This window comes from Mesoplodon densirostris, chromosome X, assembly GCF_025265405.1.
Source record: "Mesoplodon densirostris isolate mMesDen1 chromosome X, mMesDen1 primary haplotype, whole genome shotgun sequence".
Classification (NCBI taxonomy): domain Eukaryota; kingdom Metazoa; phylum Chordata; class Mammalia; order Artiodactyla; family Ziphiidae; genus Mesoplodon; species Mesoplodon densirostris.
This window is the reverse complement of record NC_082681.1, coordinates 33,411,940-33,424,783: the sequence shown is the minus strand read 5'-3', so window position 1 is coordinate 33,424,783 and position 12,844 is coordinate 33,411,940. Positions and strand designations below refer to the sequence as shown.

Genomic DNA, 12,844 nt, shown 5'->3' with positions numbered 1-12,844 from the left:
AAAAGCAGGAGGAAATCACTAACTTCTGTCTCTCATACTGCTGACCCCCCATCTCCCCATCCCTGGTGGAATTCTCACAGCATTCTGGGGGCAAAGTTCCCGATGGCAAAAGCTGTTCTGGTTTTATGCTCACCCTGTAGAGAACATTTCTAAACTGCCACCAGTTTGCTTGTGCCTCTCACTTTGAATAACACGCTGTGCTGGGGAGCCAGAAATGAAATCGTTCTTTGCTCATTAACATATTAGATCTACTCAAGGCATCTTTATCTTTATTTCTGATTCTTAAGATCACCTTGAGTCTCTCTGGGCCCTCTTCTCAAATACCATTTAATGTCTGATTAACAAACACTGGAATATACTAGGTGGATTTCTCTTTAAAGGAATCCTAAATTTAATCCTTTTGAGATTTGGGCAAATGATCTTATATGTCTATCGGTAAGGTTATGTTCAGATGTCCCTGTATTGGATTTACTAGACCAATAAAAGAACAGTGATCCAGGAGGAGCTGGCCTGGTTGGTGGTTCCCCATCAGGCCATGTGTCTGAGTCTTCGTGGGCACATGTTGAGAGGCAGACTCGTAGGTGTCGATTTCAGAGCTACTGCACCAGTGTCTCTGGGGGGGGGGGTGTGCAGTGGCCTGTTGTCTGGGTTTAAGGGCCTCTGGTGATTCTGATGCACAGGAGCGTTTGAGCATCACTGGGCTAGATTACCCTTGCCTCTCCACTGCTCCCTCCTCCTCCCAGCTGGGCCTGCCATGCAGATCCTCTGGGGGCTTTGCAAACATGTGAGATGTTCACGGGGGTCTTGCAGAGATTTTCCCACCATTCCTCTGGAGAGCTGGGTCCACTTTTACCACCCTTCCCCATACTGCCAGCAAGACACCTGGAGAGATTGTCTGGAGTGGAGAGCATGAAAGAAAGAAAGAAAACTATGAGGTATAACTATCACCGACAATGTTAAGGTACTAGAGAACTTCATTCCCCAAATTAGAATGTGTAGAATGTCAATTTTAATCATAGCCCTTAGGCTAACCTGTGCACCGGATAATGGGATTCAGCCCACAGCACCAGATGCATTTTAGTATTTTTTATCAGCCTCAACTTGCTGTCTCCTTGCCTTCCTGCGGGGGAACCACATGGTGAAATTTGACCAGCCTTTCTGTGTTCTGCTTCAATGCCATGAGATGCATATCCTTTGCTCTTCCTGACAGCTTAAATAAGAACGTGCCTATTTTCGTGTGTACCATGGCATATCCCACGGTCCCTTGTCCCCTGCACATCTTTGAGCCTTGTTACCGTCTGATGATTCGTAGATGCATTGAGACAGGCACACGACAGTTTGGCATGTGCCTTGGAGATCCTGTCAAAAGGTAAGTGAGGAGCTATGCAAGTAAAGGGAGGTTGGGTGGAAAGTGTTTTTTGTTTTACTTTGGGGCCCTCCCAGGAGCATTTGTAAGGATCAGGGTCCCTCTGGCCCCTAGTTTACCGTGTGAGAGGCTGCCTGTTTAAAGGAACCCCAGGATCAACCTTTTGTTAAACAGGTGGTATATAGTCTAAAACGTGTTTTATAAGAGTGTGCTCCCTGGAGTCAGACTGCCTGGGTTCATATTCTGGCTCCATCCTTGTAGCAAGTTTGACTTTGGGCAAGTTACTGAACCTTCGGTGACTCAGTTTCCTTATCTGTAAAGTGGGTACAATAATAGTGCCTACCTCGTTGGGTTTGTTGGGAGGATTGGTGAGCTAATGATGCACATAAAGTACTGAGCACAGTACAATAAATGGTAGCAGTTACACATTAAAATTTTTTCTCACACAGGCACTGCCTGTGGTGTTATTGCAGCTATAGACCCTGGGACAGGCAAGAAGGCAGAAGTCCCTCCAGGCACAACGTGGGGTTATAAAAATGGGGGGAGGTGCGCAGGCCAGGGAAACAGCTCATCAAGAATTTACTTTCTTGAGTCCATTCCCCATAAACAGGTTTGCGGAATATGGCTGCATCCTAGAGATCAGAAATGTTCAGTTCTTTGCTGATGGCCGCTCAGTGGTCGACAGCATAGGCAAGAGGCGCTTCAAGGTCCTCCATCAGGGCCAGCGGGATGGTTACAACACAGCTGACATCGAATACATTGAAGACCAAAAGGTGAGGGTGGCCAGTGCCAAGAATCCTGAAGCCAAGCTAGCCCTGTTGCTTGGCAGACCAAGATGATTGCAAAAGGATTTCTGGGCATGGATGGGGGCCTTGGGATTTCTCACCGATTTGCTGCTGCCACGCTGAATGCTGCCAGGTTGCTGTTCGATTGTGGAATGGCAGTGATTGCGCCCCTTGTCTGGGCTTTCCCTGCTTAGTTGCTGATTTATATTCATGCATAAGAGATGCCAAGCCAGACCAACCCTGGGGCCCATTCAGCATAGGAGTTAGGTCTCTGCCAGGGAAACCAAGATCTGGAGCTGGATCTATACATATGTATTTTATTTTTCGCTTTATTTATAGTTTAAACCTTTTTCTTTTGAGATAATTGTAGATTCACACGCACATGTCTATTTTTAAGTGTGCAACCTGGCCAAGAGCCCTTCCCAAGAATCCATCATCCCATAAGGCAGAAAGATGACATGTCCAGTTAATCCTTGGTTTTCTGAACTAACGGGTAGAAGAAGAGGTAACTAATCCCATAAGCGTTTATATTTACATTCACTACATAGTACAAGATTAATAAACATTTGCTCAACGAATAAATGTATTTGACTTGGAAGATAAAGTTACATACGGAGACACAGACACGGCTCCCTCTCTTCCCAGGGAGCAGTGGGAAAGCAGATGTAAAACATGAAAAGGAGAGAGGCGTGAACAAGCACAACCTAGTTTAACAGCACGCCTCCACTCAGGCCAGTCAGCATCGCTGGTTTCCTATACGTCTGGCTGTTTCAGCTCATTTACCAGCTGAACCTTTCTCTGTCCTCCACCCTCAGCAATATTTACACACAGTCCATCCTCTGGCCGAGGAGCCTTTCACACACGACACAGGAGAAAGCCAGAAGGGCGAGTCTTCCCGTAGGATGACAGGATGGATGCTCAAATAGGCAGGTGTCAAAAGGGGCTCTAGGCATGAGGGAGAAGGTACAGAATGCTTCACTTCCACTTTGATACTTTCAGGTTCAAGGAGAGGATTGTGCTGAGCTCATAGGATTACATAACTGTGTCTATGAGCAAGCGTCATCATGGTTTCATTCACTCAAATCATCTCTGAAGAATCGGATACTCAATCATTTTGGTCCAATGCCAGAGAAAGATGCTGATCCCCAGGTATATAAAAATGTCTCTTTGTAATCAGTCACCCCCACCAGATGAGAGAGCCTAGGGTTTGTGATTAGATACGTGTGTGGTTTCCACCCAGCACATCTAGTGTGGAGAGGAAGATGGGTCCAAATTGGTCTTGTTTGGCTGGGCAGTAGGCATCATGGGTAAGAACAAAAGGACCCCAAATCAGAATTGGAGTAACTGAAGTAAAGCAGTAGGAACTTGGATCCAAGATAGGTTTTAAGAGATTAGTCAAGTGAGAGGATGGGAACACAGGCACCATCAACAGAAGAACCTTTCATGTGAGTCCAGATTCCCACCATGATGATGTGTTAGGGTGACAAGATTCACAGAAGGCCAGGCTTAAGAGAAGGGTACCTAGGGAGCTGAGACCAAAGGCTGCCACTTCCTGGAGGCTTCATAACTCTCTCCCTGATTGCTTCAGGAGCAAGGAGTGGGGAGCTAGGGCCAGCCACCTTACAGGGTTCCAACTGCAGGATCACAGAAACCTTTCACCCCCAGGTCCCTCCATGCTTAGCCCTGCAGGTCTAGACCCTTGCCATTGTCCTCATCAGGGATGAACAAGTTTTCCTGAGCCAACTGACCCAATCCTTAAATTTACCCTTGGCTGAGTTATACTAGAAAAGAGTTCATTAGATTCTACTGGATCAGTCTATTTCCTGGAGGGACAGGTCCATTTGAGAGATCAAGCTGCAGATCTGAAGCTCTCCAGGAAAGTGGAGATAGTTAAGTTTCACCAAGCTTTGTGTGCCTGGTATAAATCAGGGAATACTCTCTCTAGGACAAGGTTGGAGATACCCTAGTCAAATATTTTCCCACCATCACCTTTCCACATTCTGACCTGGTTCCTACATAATCGCCTCCATAACTTCCTTGATTCTTTCCCTGTACTCATTCCTGACTTTATCACAATAGTAAAATAGAATATGTATATTCTGACTTCCATGCCAAAAAACTGGTCCCACTTACCTCTCCAGCTGTGTGACCTCGGGTAAGTCCTTTCCCCTTTCTGACTTTTTTGCCCATCTCTAAAATGAGGGAGGTAGACGAGGAGGTCTCTAAAGTCCCTTCTTCCTCTTGCGTTCTGAGGCTGTAAAACACCAGTCTGCTCCCTAATGCGCTGCAGTGTCTTGTTTTCTCCAGGCCACAAAGGTGGCTCCTTTTCCCGCCCCCATTCAAAGGCATCGCGAATGTTGGAGGGAGAAAGCCCATTGCTTCCAGATGATCCAGCTCCTGGCTCTGGGCCACAGTGACTCAGGACTACGGCAGAGCTCTGAGAAAGCTCATGATCAAGTTGAATGTTCCCCTTCACCTTCTGGAAAGCATTCTCCCCTAGTCAGGCAGAAGATAGCGATCAGCAATGGTAACAGCATCTTCCACAAGAGGAAACACAGGTGCCACTGTGTGATTCATAAGGGCTCAGTGACACAGAAAGCGGAAATCTTGGGTTTCATTTCATTTCTTACTAGGACTGTTGCTTTGGCAGCAGCAGCAGCAGAAAAAATAAAACCCATCCAGTTTGATCCAGTCAATGCTGTAGCCCCCGTGGTCCCATTCATAAGAATGTTCTAAGCCTCTGCAGGAGGTTTCTTAGGAACCACCACATGTATTAACATCAGCTTAAACATCTTTGTTAATGATCCTGGGAAATACAGTTCAAGATATGTGAATCTAACATTCAGAACTCATCATAGGAGAGATAACACGTTACAGACTGCGGTGAGGGACAAAAATAATCCAAATGGAGCTAGAGGCACAGAGAAGCAAAGAGGCAGTGAAGGTTGTGAGAGAATCAGGTGACCAGTTTGGAAGCAAACAATCCCGCGTGTAGAATGTGGTTCTCTGCAGTCCTAAAGCCAACCTTCTGAAGGGTGTGGGCAGAAAGCACATTTGGGGCTTAGTAGGAAATAAGTCGCCAATGTCTACAATGTGTACCTGGGACGCTGCTGACAAACAGAATTTTGGTGCAGGATCACTGTAGGATAGGAAAGCTCTTTATTAGAGGAAACCTGGGATGGAATATATTTCTATGTGACTGTGTTTTCCAATTAGAATTTTTGCAAAGTGGGATTGCTCTGCTTTGGGGCTGTGAATCATAGGCTCTGGTTTTAGGGGAGGAGCTAGCTGTGGCCCTGTTTAGTGACCTGGCATATGTGGACTCTGTTGCCTTCAGCCAGAAACAGGGAAATGGAAGTAAGAGACATGCAAAGCCTAAGGGGTCATGAGAACTGAAGACCCATATGCTCTATGCATCAGGCCAAAGGGCCTAAACAGAATCTAAGAGGTGGAAGAGGCCGAGTAGCTGTCTCTCAGTATCCATGGGGGTTTGGTTCTAGGAGGCCCCATGGATACCAAAATCCCTTCTATAAAATTATGTAGTGCGATGAGTACAGTCAGCCCTCTGCATCTGCAGGTTTCGCATCTACAGATTCAACCAACCAATTTTGATCCATAGTTGGTTGAATCCATGGGTGTGGAGGGCCGACTGTAGTAGATAGTTCAGCTTGTAAAATCACACTGGCTAGAAGGTGTGGTGTATTTGTTAGGAAATTGATGTGTTTGCTTTAACCACTACCAAAAATAACTGTAGCTTAAACTAGATAGAGAGTGTAAGTCATAGAGATGGAGGGCTAGGGCATCCCTGTTTCATGAGATCATTCAGACCCAGGCTCCTTCCTGACAAAGCTCTACCATCCTTTGAGTGTTGCCCTCATCCTCCTGATTGAAGAAGGCTGATCATCAGCATGTCTGTGTTCTAGCTAGGGGAAGGGGAGAGAAAGAGGAAAGTGAGGGCGCATGCCCCTTTCCCAGAGCATGGCCCAGAAGTTACACTTATCACTGCCCTTTACATCTCCTTAGCCAGGACTTTGTCTTATGGCCTCACCTAGCTGCAAGGGAGGCTGAGAAATGTAGCCTTCCCACCCCCACCCCCACCCCCTGGGTGGCTGTATGCCCAGCTAAGATAAAGGGAAATAGAGATGGGGGGTAATTAGCAGTCCCTGCCACACACGGAAGCAGTTCCACCTGGGATGTTTCCTGGCAACTTTGGAAGCCTACAGGCTAGGATCACTTCCGCAGGAATAAGACGAACCCATTGCATTTCTCTTGCAGATCAACCCCAATGGCCCAGCCTGGTGCTGGTGGACATTAGCGGTTCTTCCATTGGAAAGCCGAGCTCAGCTCCCGTTCCTAGCAATGAGGTCCCTAAAGGATAGACTGAACGGTATTCGGCGAATCCTGGCCTTTATATCCCGAAACCAAAACTAGTGAGTGGATTGCTGAAAAGGAGCTCCCATGCTCCCCTCACCACCTTGGGGGAGTCGTCTTGTAAATATACCTAACTGCAATAACATCTTAGAAGGAAGTATCAAACAGAGGCATTATCCTTCTATTGATCAGAAAGAAACAAAGTAGAAAGACCAAAAGAATGTGATCTGTTTGAAACTTTCTTTCTTAAGATGCCTCTTGACATGCTGCACAACTACATGCACAGCAGAGGTTGTTTAAGAGCCCAGAAGAAAAAAAAATTTTTTTTGATTTTGACATAAAATTTTCTCAAAGTTTAAAGTGATTTTGCTTTAATTTTCTGTCTTTCATAGATGAATGACTGTGTGGTTGAAATGTGATGCCCAGTTACTAATCATGTTGCTGCATTATTTCACTGACTTTGGAGGTGTCATTCCAAATGGTTCATATTTTATATAACATTGTGTAAAATAATGTTCATACTTCCTTCTGTTTTAATAATTTATTTTCTGCACTACCATATCCTTTTTTTCTACATGTATGTTTGTAACTATTTAAGTGTGCATTACTGAAAAATACTGCTTTATTTATTGATGTGGTTTACCATGTACCTAGGGGGAAGTAACAATACTAGAAATGTGCGATTTTTGCTTTAACAGTTTTTGCTACATTTGATCCCAGTTCTTGAACCATTTTTGTATCTATCCAATTGGATGCTTAAAGGAAGTTCAGAATCATGCCAAGATCAGCTATCCTTACAGATTCTATTTTGCTTTCAATTTGAATCCAACAATATAAAATACTTAAGGGATTTGGCATAGGTTGTGGAATAAGCCAGGGTACAATAAAAGTAATCCATTTTCTATGTGTCATACAGAGCCAGGATTAAGGAATTCTTTTCTTGGAATCAAGAGATGAATTAGAGGAGTGTCTTTTATTACAATCTCTTGTAGGCATTTATTTCAGCAATCTAATTATATCTTAATTTCTCCCCAGGGCAGTTAGTAATGGGACTTTTAAGCAGGATAATATTTAACCCTTCAGAGGTAATGGTTTTCAGTCTGGCGTGTCACAGCCATGCCCAGCTAGCCTCCATACCTCACCTCTTCTCAGGGTTCTGAGGATCAGGGCCTGGCTAGCATGTGTGCAAACACTTGATGAAGGACAGTTCATTATTAAAAGTGTAAAGAAGCCAGGAAAGAGGGTAGAACCCTTTGAGAAACCCTCAAACTATCTTTTTGGTTTTTAAATCTTTTCAAAGGAAGCCATTAATCCATGATTTTATCTGAACACGGTCTTTCCTCCTCACTGAGATGGGCCAAAGATTTCAATACAGGGGAAGAATAGTGGTAAGGGGGTAAGAGTGAGGTCTTGTTTAGCTTGCTTAGTGCCAGTTTGATTTCTTTAGTGCCAGGACAACCTGAAAACAGGAGTGTTACAATGACAGAGCGAAAAGATTAGGACAGCGAAGAAGTGAATCGTGTTGTTCCTACCTTCACGCAAATTATCCTCCCCCCATGTGACTCTGGACAGCTGCAGTGCGAGACTCACACACAGCCCATCCACTCTGTTCCCACTAGAGGTTAATGCCTCAAGTAATCAGTTTGACTTCTTCCATCACCACCTGTGGCCAGAAACAGAAAAGGGAGAATGAGATGATCCAGGCAACAAAAAAGAGCTTCATGTAAGCAGAAACCAAATAACCTTTTCTGCACTTTCTTAATGAACACTGTGTTGTCAGAACATTATGTTACCAGGTTTGATGTTTGGAGCCCAACTGGGCCGGTAAAGAATGGAAGCATAGGCGTGGTTACTGCCTAAGCAAACTCTACAAGGCTCAGGAAGGAGGAAATGAAAGGCTCCCTCTCCCACCTGGTGCACAACCATGTGGTCATAAAACAGTCCTAGGACAGTAATTTCCTACTATCTGGTGTAAATGCAACAAAGAAAAGGGTCATAAGTGTCTTGGATTGCTAGATGTGTTACTTTTGTGATTTCACTTTTTCTGAGCACCAGTTTGTCAACTAGCAAGTGGTGGGGATAAATACTGCATGTAGGGTTCTTATAACATTACATGAGATAATATATATACATCACTTAGCATAGTGCCTAGCACATAGGAGTCATTCAACAAGTAATAGCTATGATTAGATTATTCATAGATACAGAATATCATCAGGGGACTACATTGGCCCTGCCTTTACACACAATACCCATTTCCAATTCCTTTAAACTTGGTTGGTGGAATCCACACCTCTGATTTTCAGACCATAACTTGATGAAATGTTTACATGTAATTCCTTTAGGGGTCAAGTCTGTTTGGGAAAATGAAAAGACTGGAAAACAAATTAGGGTCAGAGATAAGGGAGAATCCCATGCCAGCAAATTTTTCCTCTTTCAAGAGGGCTAAAAATTAGTGTTGTTTGGAGGTCTAGAAGTTCTGATATAATGAAAGCCTTAAGTTCAAGCCCCATTAGAATAACCAGCTCATCACTTCCTGCTCTCCAAAATGTATAAAATTCCACATCATAGAATATTTCACGTTGATAAGAGAGGACCCAACTCCAGCAAATGTAGCTTGGCTAGGCGGAATTGCACTTTTCTCTCAGTGGCCTGGATACACATTTGGACTGTTTTACATGTTTTACAGCAAGCTTTTGTTTCAGTAGTGGTGGGAGGCAAAGTGCAAGGCTAAACCTTGGCTTTCTTTGATATGTACTTGAATGGGGTAATCAACTGGACATGACTATTTCACTGCTTGTAAATTGATTTTGCTGCAAAGCTGGGGAATAAAGAGTATATACAGGAAAAACAAAGTTAAATCTAGGCCAGAAGGACAAGACTTCCCCCTTGGTAGTTAGTGCCATTTATTCAACTAATTTTCCTGTTTATTGTGATTTACCTAGTCTTTTCCTAGTAGGTTATTTTCTGTGTGTGTGTGTGTGTGTGTGTGTGTAGATGTGTATAGATGTGTGTGTGTGTGTGTGTGTGTATATATATATATATATATATATGAGTGTGTTTGTGTATATATGTACATGTGTGTATATATATTAGGTACCAAGCAGACATTATGCCTTTCTGCTTCGTACTGTATTATTGCTGCTAGCTAATAACCAGCAAAATGTAGAAAATGAAAAATGATAAAACTAATTTTCTGTAGACAACTTGGAGAAAAGAGTGCTTGCTCCTTACTCAGTGGGGTAGAGAACTGACTGTGTCAACAATTTGCCTTTTCTGAAGGCCGACTGCTTCTAGCCCCTTGCTGCCGCAGCATGCTGGGACTCGTGGAATCACTGCACATGTGGCACTTCCAGTTCTGCCTGTGGAGCCAGACTGGGCTCAGATAGTCCCCTGTGACTGGCTGTTGGAGCAGTGGAGCTCTGAGGCTGGTTCACAGCACTCAGAAGTCTCTTACTGTCAATAGATCGCATACTGTTGATAGACTGGAACCCGCTGGGGGCTGTGTTTCCCCTCACCAACTCCATTTCCAAGATGGGAGTTTTATTCAGGGACTCATTCCTTGAGTTCCCAACATGTTGACTTTGCATCCATTTCTGTTTCCTAAGGCAGAATCATAGCAGAGATATGTAATCGAGATGCAAATAGAAGGCAGCCCAAATAAGGGAAAAGGACAGATTTTCAGCCCATTCTTGGGCTTGAGGAATGAGGTTTTGATTTGATAGAAGACAGTTCTGAGAAGCAGCCGGCTGCATGGGCTGCAATTTGTGGCCTTTCCTGAGTGCAGAAAGAAGGAAAAGGAGCCAAGTAAAATGTACACATTTGGTTCCTCTTAGAATGATAGCTCCCACTGTTCGACTATTTAATAATCTGGATTATGCACATCCAGAGGTGAAATGAAGACATTTTCCCTTACAAATGGGTATTTTCAAATGAGCTAAATTAACCTTGAGAGAGAAGTGCCTGTAATCTCTGTTCCTGGTGTCATTTTAAAGCTTTTGCTTCGTGACTGTGTAGCCATTTAAAGTTTACAAAGCAACACTGTAGCTTATGCATCATTTTAAAACTTGCTTGACATTTATCTATAGTCAAAGCAACAATAATAAACAACAACAAAATCAAAGGAGAACAAATAGTTCAATGTGGCATCGTAGGCTTATTAGATAAACTAGTTGTCATTTTATGCAGTTCTCAGTAATGCCAGGATTAAAATATCCAGCAAGCCATTTAAACAGTGGCAAATGTGTCTTTGTGTTTGTAATTCCAGTTGTTTGTTAAGCAGCCATTTTACTCTTGCACTGTAATGAACTGAAAGGGGAATTAAGAGAATGCTTTTTTTTTTCTTCCCATATTGCTATTCAACTACCTCTATATGCTTGATGTCTCTTTAGGGTCTTCTTTCCTCTAAATCTGTACAAAAGAAGTTTCAGCTCATCTATGTTGTAATAACAATGTGATATAGACAGTCTCTGTGAAAGCTTGTTGTTCATTAAAAAATGTTTCCTATTGTTTCACTTTGTATCTAACACAACTCTACCCATACTTTAGGGCAAGGATTGCCCAAATAACTTCAGTATCTTTTTGATGGAAGCTGAATAGAACGGAAAGGGATCGGAACATCTATTTTGTTCTTGTTCCTATTGATTGTAATACATTTGACCAGAAGATCTTCCAAGGAAATAGACCTGCACTCAGAAAGCAAGCTCTTATGTATGTGACAGTGAGGCAGGTGTGAACTGATTAAACTAATTGTTTTAAAATGCACCAGAAAAGTTTGTCGTTACTAATTATATTGAAACTTTTTGCTAATAATCTGCCCCTACTTTATGTGTCAATCCATTCATATACTGAGTTTGCTTAAAGCAGAGCACACTACCTACTCTGTTTTCTTTGGCATGATAAAAAGTTGATGAAAGCAAATTACACGTTTTATTTCAATTAAATGGTTTCTCAACAATAGGCTAAAGCTAAGGCCCACAGCATGAACCCTTTGACAGGAAAATTGGTAAAATTGACTAGGACAATGAGCAACACTGACTGAGCTGACTCTGGCACGAGAGCTTCAGCAACATCTCACCTCCTTTACAGTACGGATGTTAGTCTCGTGCCATTGAGGACTTTACACAGGTTCTATTTTACCACTGAAGAAAAAAAGACATAGGAGTAGAACAATTAAAAAAAAAAAACCAAAATGATTGCTTGGCTCTGTTGGACTTCGCCCTTCTGTGCCTCATCTGCTACTGTCTGGTTCTCATGAGATAGAGCACACGCTGGCCAAAGGCACAATCTTCCCTCCGAGGAAGTTCTTCTGCCCAGAATGCCTGCCTAATCCCTTCTGGAGAACTGGATTGGATCATCGAAAAAGAAGGTCTTGTTTGAGCAAAGCCAAAGCCAACACTTTCTGCTACCTCTCCTCTGGGATCCACCCTTTGAGTTCTCCAGGGCCAAAGATGCCTCCCTAGAAGGAACTCCCAGCCTCAAAATAAGATAGGAGCAAGAGAAGGGAAGGACAAATGCCCTAAATCCACAGGCTCCCAGATGTTTAAACATTTCCTTCCCCTCTTATGTTTTATGAGTTCTTAACTCCAGGAGGGGCTGAGGTGGGATGGGAAGGGGCTGGTGTCAATACTTTCCATATTGGCTTCTTCCAGGCGATGCAGAAGCTTCCCAGCCAGACTTGTCCATGGTCAGCCCAGTGCAGAGCCATGCCCTGGTCAAGGCAGAAGAGTGGAGGCCCCAAGGAGCCCTGCTTCTGGATCTCAGAGCCCACCTCTCCCACCCTTTCTAGTTTTCTGCTGATTTCCCCATTTCAACTGATCCTCCCGTTGACTGGCCATCCATGTTTACTGTCCACTTATACACATGTATTAGCCAGTGTCATTGTTGAATTAGAAAGCCCTGAAAACCCCTTTCCTCTGCTTATTGAAGTGTTGCCCTCTAGCCCTCCTGCAGAACACCACCTACCTCCCAGTAAGTCAATATCAACAATTTCTGGATACCACAAGTGCAATGAAACGAAGTCCCAAAATAGCTTACTTAACGGAAGTCCAGTTTCGCTATAAAAACTCTTGCTTCTCTTGGATTTTAGAGGTGCATGATGGAAATACTCAGCACAGTCTCGGGAACAGGGGAGATCACTGCCCCTTTGGCCCATCAGGACGCCCATTGCCACACCTGGCATGCAACTGCATTCTCAGGACCACGTACTCCTCCTGCAAGCCCCAGTGAGCGCTTTCGTAAGAGGACCAGAGAGGAGGGCTAGGGAAGGATGAAGACCACAAATGGAGTTAAGCTCTTCAGTTTCGGCAGTCTACAGGGATGA

At 43.8% G+C, this 12,844-nt stretch overlaps 1 protein-coding gene across 3 annotated transcripts in view; it reads left to right on the top strand.

The window, feature by feature from the left end:
* Window positions 1-11,279, top strand: part of LONRF3 (LON peptidase N-terminal domain and ring finger 3) — a 37,084-nt gene extending 25,805 nt beyond the window's left edge. For 2 of the 3 annotated variants that reach the window (XM_060086843.1, XM_060086842.1), the window contains 4 exons: window positions 1,211-1,369; window positions 1,977-2,139; window positions 3,151-3,300; window positions 6,427-11,279. In XM_060086843.1, the coding sequence (XP_059942826.1) occupies window positions 1,211-1,369; window positions 1,977-2,139; window positions 3,151-3,300; window positions 6,427-6,582 (628 nt within the window). In that variant the 3' untranslated portion in view covers window positions 6,583-11,279. Of the gene's footprint in view, window positions 1-1,210; window positions 1,370-1,958; window positions 2,140-3,150; window positions 3,301-6,426 lie in introns of all 3 variants that reach the window. The other variant, XM_060086841.1, reaches the window with a different exon arrangement.
* The last annotated feature ends 1,565 nt before the right edge of the window (window positions 11,280-12,844 follow it).